The sequence below is a fragment of the Thrips palmi genome, unplaced genomic scaffold, assembly GCF_012932325.1.
Source record: "Thrips palmi isolate BJ-2018 unplaced genomic scaffold, TpBJ-2018v1 HiC_scaffold_2, whole genome shotgun sequence".
Lineage (NCBI taxonomy): Eukaryota > Metazoa > Arthropoda > Insecta > Thysanoptera > Thripidae > Thrips > Thrips palmi.
The window spans coordinates 5,695,959-5,713,130 of NW_023144629.1; the positions used below are offsets into that span (position 1 = coordinate 5,695,959).

The 17,172-nt window shown below is 45.4% G+C and overlaps 2 protein-coding genes across 4 annotated transcripts in view; one reads left to right on the plus strand and one right to left on the minus strand.

Annotated features, from left to right (window-relative positions):
- Window positions 1–12,228, plus strand: part of LOC117646937 — a 42,033-nt gene extending 29,805 nt beyond the window's left edge. Inside the window, exons 3-12 of the mRNA XM_034388320.1 lie at window positions 3,225–3,460; window positions 3,550–3,771; window positions 3,844–4,127; window positions 4,211–4,415; window positions 4,502–4,631; window positions 5,909–6,262; window positions 6,346–6,589; window positions 6,670–6,871; window positions 6,957–8,281; window positions 10,680–12,228. Coding sequence (XP_034244211.1) covers window positions 3,225–3,460; window positions 3,550–3,771; window positions 3,844–4,127; window positions 4,211–4,415; window positions 4,502–4,631; window positions 5,909–6,262; window positions 6,346–6,589; window positions 6,670–6,871; window positions 6,957–8,281; window positions 10,680–12,076 — 4,599 coding nt within the window. The 3' untranslated portion in view covers window positions 12,077–12,228. The remainder of the gene's footprint in view (window positions 1–3,224; window positions 3,461–3,549; window positions 3,772–3,843; window positions 4,128–4,210; window positions 4,416–4,501; window positions 4,632–5,908; window positions 6,263–6,345; window positions 6,590–6,669; window positions 6,872–6,956; window positions 8,282–10,679) is intronic.
- LOC117646938 (general transcription factor 3C polypeptide 2) lies at window positions 12,129–17,169 on the minus strand. Of its 3 annotated transcripts, none has more exons than XM_034388321.1 (19): window positions 17,030–17,169; window positions 16,784–16,919; window positions 16,525–16,623; window positions 16,280–16,432; window positions 16,009–16,196; window positions 15,673–15,925; window positions 15,325–15,550; window positions 15,142–15,238; window positions 14,856–15,052; window positions 14,537–14,747; window positions 14,220–14,447; window positions 14,046–14,150; window positions 13,827–13,963; window positions 13,542–13,728; window positions 13,380–13,467; window positions 13,171–13,299; window positions 12,790–13,086; window positions 12,559–12,669; window positions 12,129–12,464 (listed from the first exon to the last, which is right to left on the minus strand). In XM_034388321.1, the coding sequence occupies exons 2-19, from the start codon at window positions 16,844–16,846 to the stop codon at window positions 12,315–12,317; spliced, it is 2,919 nt and encodes a 972-aa protein (XP_034244212.1). In that variant the 5' UTR covers window positions 16,847–16,919; window positions 17,030–17,169; the 3' UTR covers window positions 12,129–12,314. The 3 variants fall into 3 exon arrangements, with proteins under 3 accessions (XP_034244212.1, XP_034244213.1, XP_034244214.1); XM_034388322.1 differs by having other exon boundaries at window positions 16,784–16,934; XM_034388323.1 differs by having other exon boundaries at window positions 16,784–16,866; window positions 17,030–17,138.
- Between the last annotated feature and the right edge of the window lie 3 nt (window positions 17,170–17,172).

Sequence of the window (17,172 nt, forward strand, 5' to 3'; positions counted from 1 at the left end):
GCTTAAAATCGGCCTAAAACACGACCCCAGCTACCTCGCCGCGACCCCTTAAAATTTTTTCGCGACCCCGCTTGGGGTCGCGACCCTAAGGTTGAGAACCACTGCCATAGGGTACCGAAGGAGTGCGAGAGAGACGGAGGACGCACTGCGTTCCCGTGGCACTGGATAGCACTCCCGCGCGCCTCGTAATTTTTACCTCCCTCAAACAAAAACAACAGCCAGAACCTCCGCGGCTGGCGCGGCTGCAGCGCCAAGGCGGGGCTCTTAGCGTTTGTGCCTTCGGCGTGGGCTCCGCAAGGCTCCGCCAGGCTCCGCAGTCCGCGCACTGCGTTCCCTGGCGCGCCGAGATGGCGGCCGCGACGCTGGTGCTTTTGTCGCTCTGTCTCTCTCGCACCCGCGGGCGTTCCGCAGGGGTGCGAGAGAGACAGAGCAGTCCTCGGGAACAGCTCTCCGGCGCAGGCAAGGCGCAGGCACAGGCTCGCAGGGCAGGACGGGGTAATTGAAAAGCAGCAGAAGCTCGTATTCCCTGTGCTCGGGACGGACGGGCGGACGGACGGACGGGCGTCGGGACGTGGACGACGCCGAGCCCTGCCGGCCCTGCCACAAGTAGACCCCGGTACGGCGGCCACGGCGGCCCAAGCGGTCGTGCCCAAGCCGAGCAAGCCAGGCCGGCCGGCGTCGGCGCGCCTTGACACGCCTTTTACGGCCAGTAACTTCATCTCTGCCTCCTTCGCCTCCTCCACGCCCTCCTTCTCCTTCTTCTCTTCCTTCCCCGCGCCCCGCGCACCAAGTTTGCGCTGCATGCCGCGGCGCGGACCAGACCGCGTACCGGTGCGGCTTGCGGCGAGGACGGCGAGCAGCCCGGGGAGAACGCCGTGGCGGTAGGCAGCACGCCGCGCTGCGCCACCGCGCGGGCGGCCTGCCGGTCGCTCTGTCTCTCTCGCACCCGCTCGCGACGCCCCTGGAGCGCGAGAGGGACAGAGACGGCCGCGAGGGCACTGTTGGGAATGGCGGCGCCGTCGCGGTGCCGTCGCCTCGTGCTCTCAGACCGCCCTGTTCACCTGAGGCTGAGGCCCCCACGACGACGACGGTGATGCCAATTGCCAACCCGCCGAGCCAAACTTTGAAAGCGACCAATTTCTCCCGAGGCTTTCCTGACTTCGGCAGCGGAGAGCGCTTGCTCCTCTCGCTCTCTCTCGCTCGCTCTCGCTCTCTCGCTGCCGCTGCGTGCGGTGGCGCGGCACGGGGACGCCCCAGTTCACCGCGCGCCCGCAAGCAGACTCCGATCCCGAACAGTGCTTTCGTCGCCCTGTCTCTCTCGCACTCACGGGGCGCCCCGCATGGCCCGCGGGGGTGCGAGAGAGACAGAGCGACGAAGGCGCTTGTTCGGAATGAGCCCTCTGCGTGACTGCGCGGCCCCCCTGGCCACGCCGGTGGCTACGCCCCTGGAGCTCGGCCTGCTCGGCCTGCAGCACGTCGAGTGCTTGGTCTGCTGGGCCTGCTGGGTGCTGGACAATGGTGCTCGTGTTGTACTCACTGCGCCTCGGCCAGCCGGGCCGGCCTGCCAGTGGACTGAATCCGAGAGGCGTTTTCGTCGCTCCGTCTCCCTCGCACTCGAGGGCGTTCCGTGTGGGTGCGAGAGAGACAGAGCGACAGGCTCGGCGAGGCTTGGAGGAGGCGGTGTGCATTCCGCCGTGCCGCCGTCTCGCAGCGCAGGGCATGGTGTACAGTGTACGTACCTCTCGGTACCCCCTCCCCCTTTTCGCCGGACCGGTCCTCGAGGACCGGCCTTGCCTCGAGTGCGGAAAGGGACAGAGAGAGACGGACTGATCCGCCTCTAATTGCGCCGGGAAGTACAACTGCGAATCTGCGGGGAAGACACGCGGTTTTCGTCGCTCCGTCTCTCTCGCACCCATACCGGAAGCCCTGTGATCGCGAGAGAGACGGAGCGACGAGAACGACTCTCGCAATCGGTCTGCAGTGCCCTGCCCTGCAAGCTCCCCGCGGCGTAGCGCGTTCTCGGAACTTGGCCCCGCCGCCTGCTCGGTGTGCTCGGCCTGCGCCGCGCTCGGCTGGCCGCAGCAAGAGATGCAGCACATTATCCCTCTGTACTCTGCACTCGGCGCGGTCCTTTTGCGGCCCGGGCAAACAGGCAACCGAAGGCAGCCAGGTTAGGTGCGAGAGAGACAGAGCGACGAGAAGGACTCTCGGAGTCAGTCGACCGGCGACGTCTTTGTAGTGTGCGTGGCGTGGCGGCGTGGCGTCGGGGCGGGGTTGTCCCGTTGCGTCCCTGGGGCCCGGGGCGGTTCGGGGCGGCCAGGGCGCCGCGCCGCGCAGCAAGCACGCTGTCTCTCTCGCACTCACGGGGCGTCCCCTATGCGTGCGACAGAGACAGAGCGACGAAGAAGACTCTCGGAATCGGTCTGCAGCTCGAACGTGACGGCGTCGGCGTGACAGTCGGCCTGGCCGCGTCGCCGCGTCGTCGTCCTGATTGGCGCACCGCACTGGCAGTGACGCCGCCGTCTTGGCCGCCGGGAGGGGAGGGGGAGGGGGGAGGGAAAGGGGTGCCCCCCCCCCGGGCAGATTCCATCAGAGAGCAGCGCAAGCGTCCCTTTGTGTTGTTCCTCCTCGCCAACTTACGACTTCCCCCCTCCCTTCGGCCCTTCGGCCAGGTATGCCGGGATCGCGGGTTGTGTTTTGCTTTTCGTTCACTGCTGCGCTATTTGGTTTTGCTCGCCGTTCCCTTGCCCTGTCCTTCCCTTCCCCCGCCGCCGTGAGGTAGGTGGGTTCTGCTGCGCGCTGCGAAAGGGGAGGGGGGGCGGAGTCTTGCGGCGGCGGCGCGCTCGCGGTGGTCGCGGTCTCCTTGACGCAGCGGAGCAGGACTTCCCCGGAGTGAGGGGTGCGCTTCCAGCGGCTTCCAGCTACGTGACACCACCCTATGGGTGCGAGAGAGACTGCCAACGGTGTGCGTTTGTGTGTGCGTGCGCCGGCAGCGGCGCGTCCCTGACGGGGTTCAGTGATGATTGATTATACGACGCGATGTTGCAAGTCACTGCATCCACTAATGCATGCCGGGGAGTGTTTGGTTTGCGCTTCCGCCAAACTCGACTCTCGCAGCGCCCTCTCGCCCCGGCCGCCAATTTTCCACCCCTGCGACGACGCGCTGCTTGCCCCCAACTCGGATTCGGGATTGTACGTTGTAACCCCCGCTCTGCTCCTCGCAGCCCGCCTCGGTCGTGGAGCTCCGGAGGTGGACGTCGACGGAGGCGCTGGGCGACATGACGGTGCACCCGGACTGCACGGTGCGCATCGCGGGCCGCGACCAGGACGACGTGGACGCCGACGCCTCCCTGGACGCCAGCGAGTACCTCGGCGTGGACTCGACGGTGCGGCCGGGCGACGACCAGGTGGACCACCAGCTGCCCACCACGGAGGAGCAGGTCAAGGCCATCGCGGGCAGGTGAGTCCGAAGCACGGCAAACCTCTCCAAAGACGCGTTTTGAGCTCCAGAGTCGCCAAACAGTCGCCTTCATCCTCCTCTGCCGGCAGGTTCCCCCCGGAGGTCGTCAAGGTGGACGTGACGGGCAAGCCGTTCACGCGGATGTCGCGCCACCGCCGCTCCCTGCTGCACCCCGCCGGCGCGGGCTGCGGCGCGGCCTCCACGGAGGAGGAGGAGGCCAGACGACGGACGCGGCCTCGGCGGCAGCGCAGCCGCAGAAGGAACACCATCGCGGGGACGGACCAGAAGGAGATCGAGGAGGCCCTGCACGGGTACGTCAGACACTTTATTTTTAAAATTGGTGTTGATGTGGACAGTCGTTGACTCCGATTTCCCCCCCTCAGGGATAGGTCTGCCTACACCAACACCACGGCGACGGTGGATGACATCATCCTGAGCAGCAGCAGCATGATCGACAGCCACCCGAAGGGCTCCAAGGAAACGACCGCGGACTTCAAGAAGTGGGCCTTCAACTCGCTGAGGCGCTGGGGCCGCTCCAGGTTCCGGGCCATCGGCAACAGCAACAGCAACACGTCCACCTCGTCCAACATGGTGTCTGGGGAGCTCCACGCGGCAGACCCCGTGGACGACATTAACGTCTATGAAACGGTGGCCGGCAAGCGAAGAGGTAGGCCACTTTCAAAGGCATCAAGTAACTAGTTTTGGTCGACAAGTCTTAACTGATACGCAATTTTTTAAATCTTTCAACAGGAGCAGGCAATATTCCAATTTCAGCTGGTATATCTGGACCAATGTCACTTGCTGTGAAATTAAGAGAGGGAAGTTTAGGTCAAAGGCGGCTCAAGATCAACGATGAACCACCTCACTCCAGCAGTGGCAACTGGAGTGCGTCCTCCGAAAGTGGAAGAGCTTCTGTGAATTCAGACTCAAGCCATCAGCCCAAATCAAGTACCTGGTAGGTGTTGAGTAAATTACAATACTTCAGTACGCATTTCATGTTTTGTAAAATTTCCATTTCTTTTTTCTTTTTAAATTTTGTAGCAGCAGTATATTACCCCAAAGAAGAAGGTTTATCAACAATTCAACTTCATCATCAGTAACATCAGAAGGAACTTTAACTCCTGAGGATATGGCAGCCCTACCATTTGCGGATGATGGCGAAACCAGCTCGGTATGTTCATTTTTTAAACAATCAAGTTAACCTTCTTTAGTTATGACCCTTTCATTAAGATTTGTGCAGTCTTTGATCATGATGAGGTGCAGCTTTATCTCTTTACCCTTTGTAGCTTTCCCCCAGACTTGTGTGCTGCATATAAAATTCTGCTATACCCCTAGAAACAGAATGGGATCGTATTTATTGTATATTTGAATTCTTGTTTGTACCTTTTACCCCTTGTGTCCATCTTGTTTCTGCCATATATTTTTTTTTTTTGTGTGGATCATGGGGTTTCCATTTTTGAAGGGATTTTATGAAACCAAACCACATTGCTCACTCATACTTTCAAAAATATTAAAGTTAGGACAGTATTTTTGTCTGCTGTTTTGTTGGAAACACTTGTCAGTCATTGAAGGAAGTGGACATTTGGCAATTTCACAGGCTGATGATCCTGGAGCTACGCAGTGGAGGCACAACAGGATGGATCTCTCAACCATTCGGAACGAGAAGGTGGCTTATTTCCAACTTCTCATTCTTGTTGATTGCAATAGTGATACAATACATGTAGTTATGACTTGTGTCAGGGAGCACATGCTTTTTTGGCCTTCATGAATAGATCTTGAACTACCCTGTTCTAAGTACACTAACTTTTTGTTGTTTTTTACAATTTGCCTACCAAAATGGTTTTAAAAAAATTTAAAACCAGTACAAAAATTATCACAGCTGTGATCATTAATTACTTTACTTATGTCGAACTAAAACCTGGTAGGTGTGGTTCAGGAGCTACTCATAATCACTTGGAATGGCTTTAAAAAATATGGCATAGTGTGTAGACAAAAATTTGTAGTCAAGTATATCATATTCAATTTTATTTGTTGCTTTTATCGTGCAAAATATTTCAGATCACCTCTTCTAAGGGGGGTTTAGTGTGTCTGATAGTCTTATGTAATTGAGTGCCCAATCACTGCTTTGTATCTATTCTTCAGTGTCTCTTAACATACCACCGGCTGATTGATTTAGTCTAATCAAAATGCATTTCTAAGTTCCTAATTACAGAACTTGTGTAAAAATAATAACTCTTCTGTTTGTGGAGATGCATGTTGTACCACCAAATGTTCTATAGATACTTCTGGCTCTCTACATTGCTTCTTTCATTTGTGGTCTCTGGTCTTCGTCAAGAACCTTTGTTCGTAAATAGTGACTTGCTGCTGTCTCTCTGTGCTGTGCCATTTCCCAGGACTATTTGCATATTTTAGCCTGTATTTATAAAGTCCTTTTTGTTCTCCCGACAGGTATATTCGTGTGATACAGAGGGATACTACACTTCATTCCACATGGACAGTGGTCTGAAGACATTGAAGGAAGAAGAGGTTGGATCAGGCTTCTCACTTCCTCCAACACCATTGCATTCCACTTCAGCTCTGTCAAATTGTTCCTCAGGCAGAGGTTCTGCTAGCTTAGCACAGTTAACAGCTGAAAGTGAATATGAATTGTTTGGCAAGGGGTCAACATCAACAACTGCAAGTTCTGCTGGTACTGTGTGCACAACATTACTTGCAGACCATAGTCGAGGAGGAGACAATAGCCTTGGGAGTGATCGATCACTCAGCAAAGGACCAGCTGTGCCAGAGAGGAAAAGTTCTCTTGTAAGTAAAAATAAAATTTGTAAGTTTTCTTCTTATGCCATACCAATCTCGTTACTCACTCATGCATTTGCTGAACGTTTCAGAATGTACCTTGTTTGGCACAGGAGTGTCCTCCTTGTTCCACAGTTGTTGCACTTATTCATAACTCAAGCCAAGGTCACTCACCACGTTCAATTTCTGGAGATTCGCCAGATAGTGGACATAACACTTCAAGCTCACCAATTGAATCCATGAGCAGTCCTCAAGATGCCGAAACAGATGCTCTAATCTCCCCAATACCTAGTTTGACATCCGAGATGGAGTTTTCTGAATGTTCTGATTTTGAAGGTGAGAAACCACCTGGTGAATTGCCAAAGTGTTGTTCTGCCGGAGGCTTTTTGATGACAATTGTTTTATTTTATGTTCAGGAATGGATCGCATTGAGAGAATAAGAGTGAAGACGACCATCAATACCAGCAGAATACCATCGATGTGTGCTATTACTCCGCCTCAAAGTGATGATGAAACTAGTTTGCGTCAATTTTCTGGCAATGGCACAGCAGATCTTCCCCGAGCCCCTGCTCCCTTACCTCATAACATTCATCCTGAATCGAACCAGAATTTGAATAGGTGATTTGTTGTTTTATTATAAATCAATCGTACCAATTGTGACTTCCATTCATTAATGTTTTCTTTGCTTTTTCACTTTTTTTAGGAATGATAATCATAGCTTCAATGAGAATGGCGGCATGCATCTAATTGACAATAATGCCAACAAACATGGTGTTGACAATAATTGCAATGCAAGACCAACAATTCCACTAACTAATACTTCTGGAAGAAGTATCATTCATTGTGATAAAAATTCAGGATACGCAACTATCCAGACACTGGACAATGCTAGCAAAGAGAACAACATCAATCAGAAAGCCCGTCCACCATCACCAAGTGGTGGAACACTTTTTATAAATACCAAAGCAATTGAAGAAGAATCATCCTTCCACAACCAACCATTCATCAAAGATGCTCTGATTCCATTCACTAGCATTCTAAACAAATTTCGTAGAGCTACACATACAGGTCACAATAAAAGCGGATCTAAAGCTGTTGATTCTACGAAAGAAGACAACTTGGATGAATCTGGAGAATATGTCACTATAACAGATGTTAAGAACAACAACAAGCCTGACCCTGCATCTTTCCGTACTCCTCAGCGCTCTGAAATTCCAGAGCCTGCTCGTGAGTCAAATATCAATAAGACATGGGAAAGTCTGGAATATGTTTCCCTAAATGAAATTGGCACCAATCCCTCTGACCTTCACTCTCCGGATGTTCTCTCCGGCTCATCAAATGAGTCTTCTTTGGAGAGGAGAAAACGACAGGGTGCACGTGTCACCTTGGATTCAGAAGGCAAAGTTGTATACTCTTCTGATAGTCTGCGACGCAGGAAAGGAGCTCATACTACATTCGCTCCAGGCCAGTATGTGAAAGACCCGTCTGTGTCTCCATCACCAAGCCCTGTAGCAAACCATCGGACACCAAAAGCCATAATCCGACCGGTTCAGCAACAAACGCCTGTGAATGCTGATGATTCTTGGAGCAAATCTCCATTGAAATCTAACATTCGATCCTCCATGTCAGGCACATTGAGCACTAATATTAGTCCGGCATCAAATCCTGCAGCCCGTATTTTCAGCAATGAATTAAATAGTTCCAACAACAAAGCTATCAGAAGGTCACCTGCTCCTTCTGCAAATCCAACGGAATTGATGAATGAACCTCAAAAGGTTGTGTCCACAGGGCAGCTCTCAGATGCAACAAATCAGAAAAACAGGGTCATCATAAGAGCTGGGATATCATCCCCAACCAAGGAAGTTGCCAAGAGTCTGAGTCCCATGAGATCCCTTTCTCCACGATCAGTTGCAGTGCCAAGAGGAGCGTACGTCCAAATGCCTCCAGACCGTTCGGTGTTCAAGACTCAGTCAGCATACTTGCAAACTGATTTTGATGGCCCTGAGGATTCTGTCAAAGCACCAGAAGGTAAGATGTCAGACGTTACTAACAGAAATGCACTAACTTTAGGTAATGGCATTGATGGTGAGGCTTGCAAAAATCAAAAGGTAAAGAGAAGTGCTAGTTATCGCATGGCCAATTTTTCTCCCCTTATCTCTGTGTGTAACGTGGACATTGATAAAGATGAGGGTGGTGGTGATGTGGATCTAGGTGTGGCAGACCTTGGGGAGTCTCCAGCTAAGCTTTGCTTGAGCAGCTTGGATGGCCTGAGACCAGTCGTTACCAAATACAAGACTGAAAATGTGCAGAATGTGCTAAACCCTAACGCTGCTGGGCGACGTTTCTACGGCGCCCAGGTGATGGTTCGGCCTGCCATTCTGCTCTCTCTCTCATCAAACAGGGACAGGGTGACTAAGCCTGCCGATACGCAGAAAGCAAGAGTTCTCAGTAAGTCAGGTAATGACACTGAAATATGGTAATCACACCATGCTTTTCCAAAGAATTGGCTTTAGCTTTTGAAAGACGTATCCATCACCATCACCATTTTGGGTTGCCTTGTTGCCTTCTGTTTGATCAGCAATCCCAAACTCAATGTAGTTTCACTCCAGTACAAATTCAGATAAGGGGAATACAATTGGCTGAAGTTTTTGCAAAGAATGATTTTTTTTTTTAAATTTTAAGATATATTTTTGAAAACATCTTTTTGCATGCTTTTGATATGCAAGTCACAACTTAGTTAGTGCTAGATTTGAATAGTTTTGATTTAGATATTTAAATTCGATGTATACATTTGTATTTTGTGTGTGTGTGTTTGTTTGTTTGTCTGTCTGAGTATAAAACTGTGTAGTTGTTATGATCTTAATTCCCAGTTTTCTATATTTTGTTGCCTGTCCCATATTATTGTGTGTGATATAGTGTGATGCTTGTAATATATTTTGCTTCTGGCAGGTCGGTTTCGGTTGCTGACAGTAGGTTTTTGTAGTTTCTTCATTACAAGAAAGCTGAGTAGCATTCCATAATGGTACAGCAACATACTGTCAGAAATCTAATCCGGCCCAACTCATTTTGTTTCGTGTGATTTCTGTGCCATACTTTGTTTCAAATTTACAAAAACTACATGACTAAAATTACTTGCATTAATTTTTCTAAAGAACTTAAGAAAAGAAATGACAAGTTTCTTTAGCTGCAATGCCTAAGTGTAAATTATGTTGACATGTAAATATTGTCTTGCCTTGTGTACAGCTTTTTAACATTCTTCCCTGTCTCTTTGTCTCCCACCTCCCATTTGTATCAAAACCATATAGAGCACCTCTCATTGTTTTCATCACAACTTTACTTTCTTACTTACATTTTTCTGTTTGCAAATTATATTTGCAGTTCTTCCTTTCTAAATCTTATTTTTGTAAAAATATATTTATATACCATTACATCTAATGTAAATGTGTAAGTGGAAAATCTATTGTGAACCAACAGAAGTTTATTTATTTAATTTATTTGAGTATTTGATTTGTTCTATCAGCTGTATTGATTTCACAACTTGCTTCTCTTTTACTCATGAATTCCACAAGATTAGTAAACAGGAGAATAGAAAATTTAATGTGTTCTTTTTCTTTTTCCAACAAACTTTCAGTTGCATGTCTGCACATTTAATCGCCCCTTGCTGCACATAATTTGCAATGTTCACATCACAGGCTTGCGCCCTTACTTCTGCACATGTCACTGCTGCACAAATCACTGTATAGATGCATCTGGAACCAACATTGCCAATAAACCGTATGGTTTGCTGAAAAATTCACTATGTAACTACTGCATTCATCCCTGCAATAACTAATGGCATCCATGGCTATGTGACCCAATTCTGATTTTTTGTTTGTTTTGGAATGGGGATAACACCTACTAAAAATTTTTATCTTGGAGTTGAATCTTTAGCTATTTGTAGGGAAGTTGGGGGGTTTGTATGTGTGACATATTTGCTCTAGAAAGTTCAACTGTGGCCAGGAATGGTGGTTCATAAGAGTTAGGCAAGCTGTTAATCCAGAGTTTGCAGTTTGTGCCTTCAACATTACATTTCTTGCTCCCCATTTGGGTAAAATTTTTAGTACTTCCCATTAATTTTTAATGAACTGAGATTTTGGGCAATGTAGGGTAACTTCAAATAGCAGCTTCTCAAGGTGAGCTGCATGTCTCATACACTCCGCATGTATGGTGTCACGCACTTTAATATTGCATGTCGTTAAAATAAAGCTTTTTGTGTACCTTGCATTTACGCTATACTCACAAAAACAAATCTTCATATAAATTTGACTTGGTAAAAATTACAAATTACTTTTGTTAATTTTTTACTGGGGTACCTCTTACAAACAGCTTTCAGTTGTTGGAAAAATATTGTAAGTAGTTTAATTTGTATTTGTTTTTCTCTTTGCAGGCATTTCTCCCCCTAGACTCTTTAGGGATTCCCTCCATCATACATATCACCCTACACCAAGATCAACAGAAAAAATTGCTGCATCTCATCCTGTGTACCAAAATGTGTCCAGCCTGCACAGGGAGCCTTCAACCAACCAGGTTGCTGCCTTCTGTTATCAACAAAGGTTGCAAGGGGCTGGCACATCTCCTAGACTGAGGGCTGAGCATACAAACGTGATGGGTCAACCCATTGAAGCCCCTTTGCATTCCTCCACTCCAACCAAACCCATTTCCCTACAAACTTCCCCGCTAGCTGTGGGAAACACTTTTTCCCCTATAGAAAAAGATACATCCCAGCCAGGTAAGAGATTCTTGTTTACAGATAGTAAATTGGCCAGTATTAGAAAGGAAGAAACACAGGGTAGTGAAGAAACTTCAAAACAAGAGGGATCACTGTTCCGTGAGAATAGAAAATCTAGTCTTGTCTCTTTGCCGAAAACTACAATGACCTCTGAAGAGCTGTATGCCAAAATCCACAAGTCAAAAAAACAAATGAACATTAAATTAGAACCTGAAATTGTTCTCAGTCCAACACCATCTACTTGCGGAAGTCAGTCTCCTATCAGTTCAGAAAGATCAGCCAGTCCAAATGTACCGAAAGGGGATGCCAGGTCACGACACAGCTGGTCCCCAAATTCAAGTAAATATTTAGATATTGTAAGCACCTTTGATCCTCGAAGTAATACTCCATCCCCAAGCCCTCAGGTTCCTAAGGAACATGGTTTAACTCAAGTAACATCAACTAATGACTTCAAACGTCTTCTCCTCCAACATGGATCTGGAAGTGCAGTTAAAAGTAAACTCTCAGCTGTTGAGCGACTCAAGCAGGCAAAGCAAGCAGCAACGAATGTTTTCTCAAACAACACAGCAAAGTTACGGTTTGGTTCAAACAGCAATGGTGAAAGCACTAGTAATGTTCCAAAACTAATAAGTCATCCTCAGTCTTCAACTTTAAAAGCCCCTCCCCCTAAATCTTCTCTTCTGAAGCCTGGCCCTAAATATGCCTGGAGGTTTGCTGGACATAAAAATGATGTCCGTTCCACTCCAATAATGGAGGACCAGAGGGAGTATGAAAATGTGCCTGTTCCTGATGTATTGCAAATACAAACACTGTCTTCCTCGCCCATGCCTGCAAGAAACTTCGGAAGGTCTACCGTTCAAACCAGACAGTTTCCTCAGGATGGTACTCATAAGACTGCCCTCGCAATGCCCAAAACACCTGCTTCACTTTCTAGCCACCAACTGCAACCCCCTGCATTAGAGGTTACTCAATCAACACAATCTAAATTGCCACCCACCACAAAACAAGTTAAGGCTGGGATCAGTTCTTCAACAGCATTAGAGACAGCTTTGTAAAATGTATTGACATGAACTGCCATAAATGTAATGAGATTTTTTTAAAAAGATATAGATTGTCAATTGTTATTTTATTCAAGATGTTGCTTTGTACATATATTTATGACACTGTACATATATTTATTGTATTAAATTATATATTTCTCACATTTTTCCTAATGTTTCATTTTCCTGAGAACACCTGATCACTGAAACTTAAGCCCAAGGCAAAAGTTGTCACAAAAGGTCAGCATGACCACTAGTTGTCAAACATGGTTTCAGCTGCATCAACCAAAAACTTATTGGTAGCAGCATTTTGCATGAAGTGCATCCCAGTGATCCTAACAATTCCACATTGATGACCAGTGGCAAGATAAAAGAACCTCCCAATATTTGGATTCCAAGCTACCTAAAAGATTAAAAAAAAGGGCAAAACAGATGCAACAGTTACAGAAAAATAAATAGTTTGTGATTAAATGAATAGTAACTCTAGACAGACTCACTTTGTTAATGGAGGTGATAGGATAATAATCTGAGCAAGTTGGATGCATCTTTCCAGAAATGCGAACTCTTGATTTGGCTTCATCTGGTACTTTGTTCTTATTACTGTCACTCTAGATAGAAAAGAAAACAATGGAACTGAATAAGAAAGAAATACAGACACAGCATGGGGCAGTTTCAGCCTCATAGACAAAGAGAAGAATAGCTATTTTAGACCCAATCATTCTACTTACTCGCATTGTGTCATACACACACAGGCCATAATTTTTCTCAATATCTGCATAAAATTGTGGATTACGGTCCTGTAATATTGCTTCTGGAGTGTATAGAGAGGCAGCTACTACTTCTTCTCCATCTTCTTCTTGACCTTTCTTTGATTTCCCTTTCCCTTTAGAGTTGTTGGCCTTTTTACCCTTCCCTTTTCCCTTATTAGCTTGCTTTGATTCAGGTTTCCACTGCACCACTTCTCCCAATTCAGTTTCTCCGTCATCACCATAGGTACGCTTCTTGAGTAAAGTATACGTAGCCATCTAGAAAACAGAAAGTAACAATAAAATAATGAGTCTCAATTTTTTTAATACAAAAATCCAAATAAATAACCGGTTTAAACTTACAAGCCTCTTGTCTATAGCATTCTTCTCATTGTCTAATCCTCGCATCAGCTGACCAGAGAAAGTTACAACAATTTCACCAGCCTCAGAGCCTTGAGCAGTAGCGTTTATCCACTCATTGTAAGATAAGCACTTAAAGGAAAACAGCAAAATTTTAATGACATTGAAGGTAAGTATTTTTCAGGAGGAAGGAATGGAAATAGCCAACTTACCCATGCAACTGAGTTCTGGGTCAATAAAGGATATGGTTTGTACCCAAAATCACGGACAGGATGTAATGTTGAATTTGTATGTTCATGTCTGTAATAAAGCAATAGAGTGAATACCTCCAATAAAACAATAAAGAAAATAATAAAAATAAGAGAAAAACTTACTGGAAAGCATCATCATATGATGTTATGCTGGAAATCCAAAGATTCAACCAAACACCATCAGTTACATATCCCCTACGATGATGGGTCATAGGAGCAGATAAATCTTCCATGTCCCAAAATTTGACTCCTCGATCATGTGAGCCAGTCATGAAAAAGCGTCCATCATATTCAGGATTAAAGGAGAGGGCTACACAAAGTTTGTGACAGAGTAAATTATTAATTGCATTGTTTCAATAACAGACAAAGAGAGTCAAGTCCTGTTCTACATTAGATAATAGTAATTACCTGAAACAACAGTCAAGTGTGCCTGGAAGCACTGGAATGGTTTTAAGGTGCGCTGTTGGGGATCCCACAAAAGTGGAGGTAAAGTAAGCAGATCCCATATTGCAACCATACCATTACAGTAGCCAGCTGCTATTAACCTGTTAGCAGCAAGAGCAAACAACTTACTTATAATGAGCACAGTATATTTCTCTATACAACATTCATTCAAATGACTCTTACCCATGACCTTGTCCCTGATACCAAGTAACTCGAGTACATTGGGATGGTTCAGTGAAATTGGTAGTCAATGTTAAAGATGGTTTACACTGGTAAATAGGAAGTGCTCTAGGAGGGGAGGAAAGTCACTTAGAGAAAGACAAAGATATGAAGAACTTCATTAAGCACAAGACTTACTCATCTTGTTCATGAGATTTCAACTCATCTGGGAAAGGAATTGACAAGACATAGACATTTCCATTAGAACATGCTGCAGCAAGCAGGCCCATTCTTCTATAGTATTCATTATCATTTTGCGAAAATTTTGTTTCATAATCATAAGCCCCGCTAGGACACCATGCCATACTCCACACGGTTCCATAATTATGCCCTATACCTAGAGAAAATTTTGGACTTTGATATGAACTGAAAAAAGGGAGGAAAATAAATAAATAGGTTTACAACAAAAGTGACATGGTTTGTTCCTTCTGGGAAATTCAAAGGATATAATTTACCTAGATGATGAAAGGTTGCCACAGTCCCAAATTTGAATCACATTGGGAAAGGAATAACATTGCGGAACACAAAATGTGTCATCCATCTTGTGGTGTGTGCTGACTGCAAGATATTCTGATGGGGGTGTGTCATCGGATAAACAAATTTGCATGGGAATAGGACACCATTCCAAAGACCACACAGGACCACCAGTAAAAAAGGTGCTGACACCTGTAGTACAAATTTTTATTATTTAAAATGACAGAAAGAAAAAGAAAACAGTTATTATATCACAGTTAGTTCAGTTGCATAAGATATTTGAATATTGATATAACTTACCATCAATAATTTGCCCTTCAAATAAAGTAAAGTTGTGTGGAGGTTCAGAGATCCCATGAAGTGAAGACCCAAACTCTATGGGAAGAGACTGAGAGGTACTAGGAATGTAATTTTCAGCTCCTTCTCCAAGGAATTTACATTCTTTCTTCAGCAAACATAAATTTGGAAAAATATTTTCGACGTAATTTGTCATACGACTAAAAATTTTAAGAAATAAAAAATAAGAACCAAATACACATAAATATCTATAGATATTTTTTAAAACAGAGACAAGTGGTTCACTTACAAGTCAAAAGTCCATTTTAAGGCAGCAGGATAAATATCCAAATCTTTTCCCAGCCCTGTGACTGTGTTTTGAAGAAACCTCATTTTTGTGAAGGCACCTAATGCACAGACATATCAAAAATGTATAGGAGTACTGCTGACAGGATAAAGTGCTAAAAGCACATAGAAAGATTTAGAAACTCACGCTGTGGCCCTGAGGGCTTTGGCTTTGGAGTTTGGCGTTGATTATTCTGTCGTTTCATTGGGGGATGAGGAGTTTCTAGTTCAACGTCAGATGTTGAATCTCTATCACTCACAGAATCCACTTCAGCACTGGTACAACTCCCTTGAGAGTCATGTTCTAACTGAATATGTGAAATTATTTCAGATTCATCTCTTTGTTGCACAAGACACACATTACAAATAAATTTCTGAAACAACATGGACCAGATTGCAGAGATTAGTACAATGATGACAGGGAACATTACACCAGTTCAATTCTTTGTTCTTTGACACTAGGTCTAGCAACAAATTAAATGATGTGAATCCTTACCATGTCATGATCTTCCATGAACTCACAACTTGAAATATGAGTTTGGATTGAGTCTATGCTGTCAGCTCGAAACGGACAACCATTATAGACACACACAATGGAACCTGCCAAACTTATAAACCCTCTCCATGTTTGAAGAAGCCTTGGTGCTGAATCCCATCCTTTAACTTCCATATCTGAGTACAGTCGAGTTTGTTTAGAGTTAATTGCACTTCCATCTCCACTCAGAAATACACTCATCCTAGACTTTGCCCTGTAAATATAAATAAAGACTTGTTTGATTTGGAACAAAATGGTCATAAATAAACAAGGGCTTTGATCAACTTTAAGACCCACTTCGTTGCAGCAGCCCTCCTGTTTTTCTTGCCACTGCTTGAACCTGGTGTAGTGGGGCTAGCCAGACAGTTTGCAAGAGAGATTTCTGACTCTTCTTTCCGTTGGTGTATTAACATGTGGGAACGCAAGCTTACTGGCATGAATGACTTTCCACAAATTTCACAAGTGATGCGTAATGATTCTATTTCCTGAGCAGATGTAATGTAAAATCTTATATAAATAAATGTAAATAAAAACACAACATGTTCAAGAGCATTGACAAGGTACTGACCTCTTCTGATTTGCCGCACACCTGTTTGTGAGTGTAAAAACCAACAGCACTTTTCTTCTCTTCACCACAAAGTTCACAAGACAAAACCTTCCTCTTTTTACCTTTAAGGACTTTATTAAGAATGCTGAGAACAAATTTCTCGTTGTTCAGATCCTGTTGCAAACAAACATGTGGGAAGGATGAACTAACTTCACAAGATACACTAGCCAATTTCAATACTGAAATAATGATCGACTTAAATTTACCAATGGATTTGTGCCTTCAATCCAGGAAAGCATATTGTGCATCTCAGCATTATGGCCGATAAAGTCGACTTCCGCCATTTCCACCTTACAGACAGCACACTTTGAACATGGAAAAAGAAGCAACAGCATGAGAGTGGTGGTTTGAATGACAAAATAAAATAAATTCTAAACTCACGAATAGCTTGATATCACTGTCAACTTCAAAATCTGTGATTGTTTAAAAATTGTCGCACAACCACCCCTCACATGGGATGCTTACCTGAACGACATCAGCATCAGCTTCAACTTCATGCTTCACTACAGAATGCCCTCGCAAGTCCATAATGAAATAGAAGAGCAGCTCTGCAGCACGGAAACCCAAATCAACTAGAATTCATCAAACTTTGAAAGGAAACCTGTCAATAGAGCCACTTCATTTACAATTTTAACGAAGGATACACAAGAACAATTAAACGCATTACCACGACGAATTATGCAAATTAATAATACATTTAAAGATACATACCTAGACTACTAACTATTAATCAAAGGGTACATATCTGAAATAGAAATATTTGTGGAAGCACCGGCAACCGGTCGCTCTCGTAGGTTATGATCTTGTCAACAAACACGCAACGCCGCTCCACTCACGACGACCAACATTTCGGA

What these genes read in the sequence shown, in the direction of transcription:
- LOC117646938 (XM_034388321.1), bottom strand. Translation starts at nt 16,846, where the DNA reads ATGGACTTGCGAGGGCATTCTGTAGTGAAGCATGAAGTTGAAGCTGAT. An exon ending in TGTGCGGCAAATCAGAAGAG is followed by an intron (nt 16,197 to 16,279) that starts GTCAGTACCTTG and finishes ACATCTGCTCAG; the next exon opens with GAAATAGAATCATTACGCAT. An exon ending in AAATCTCATGAACAAGATGA is followed by an intron (nt 14,151 to 14,219) that starts GTAAGTCTTGTG and finishes CTCCCCTCCTAG; the next exon opens with AGCACTTCCTATTTACCAGT.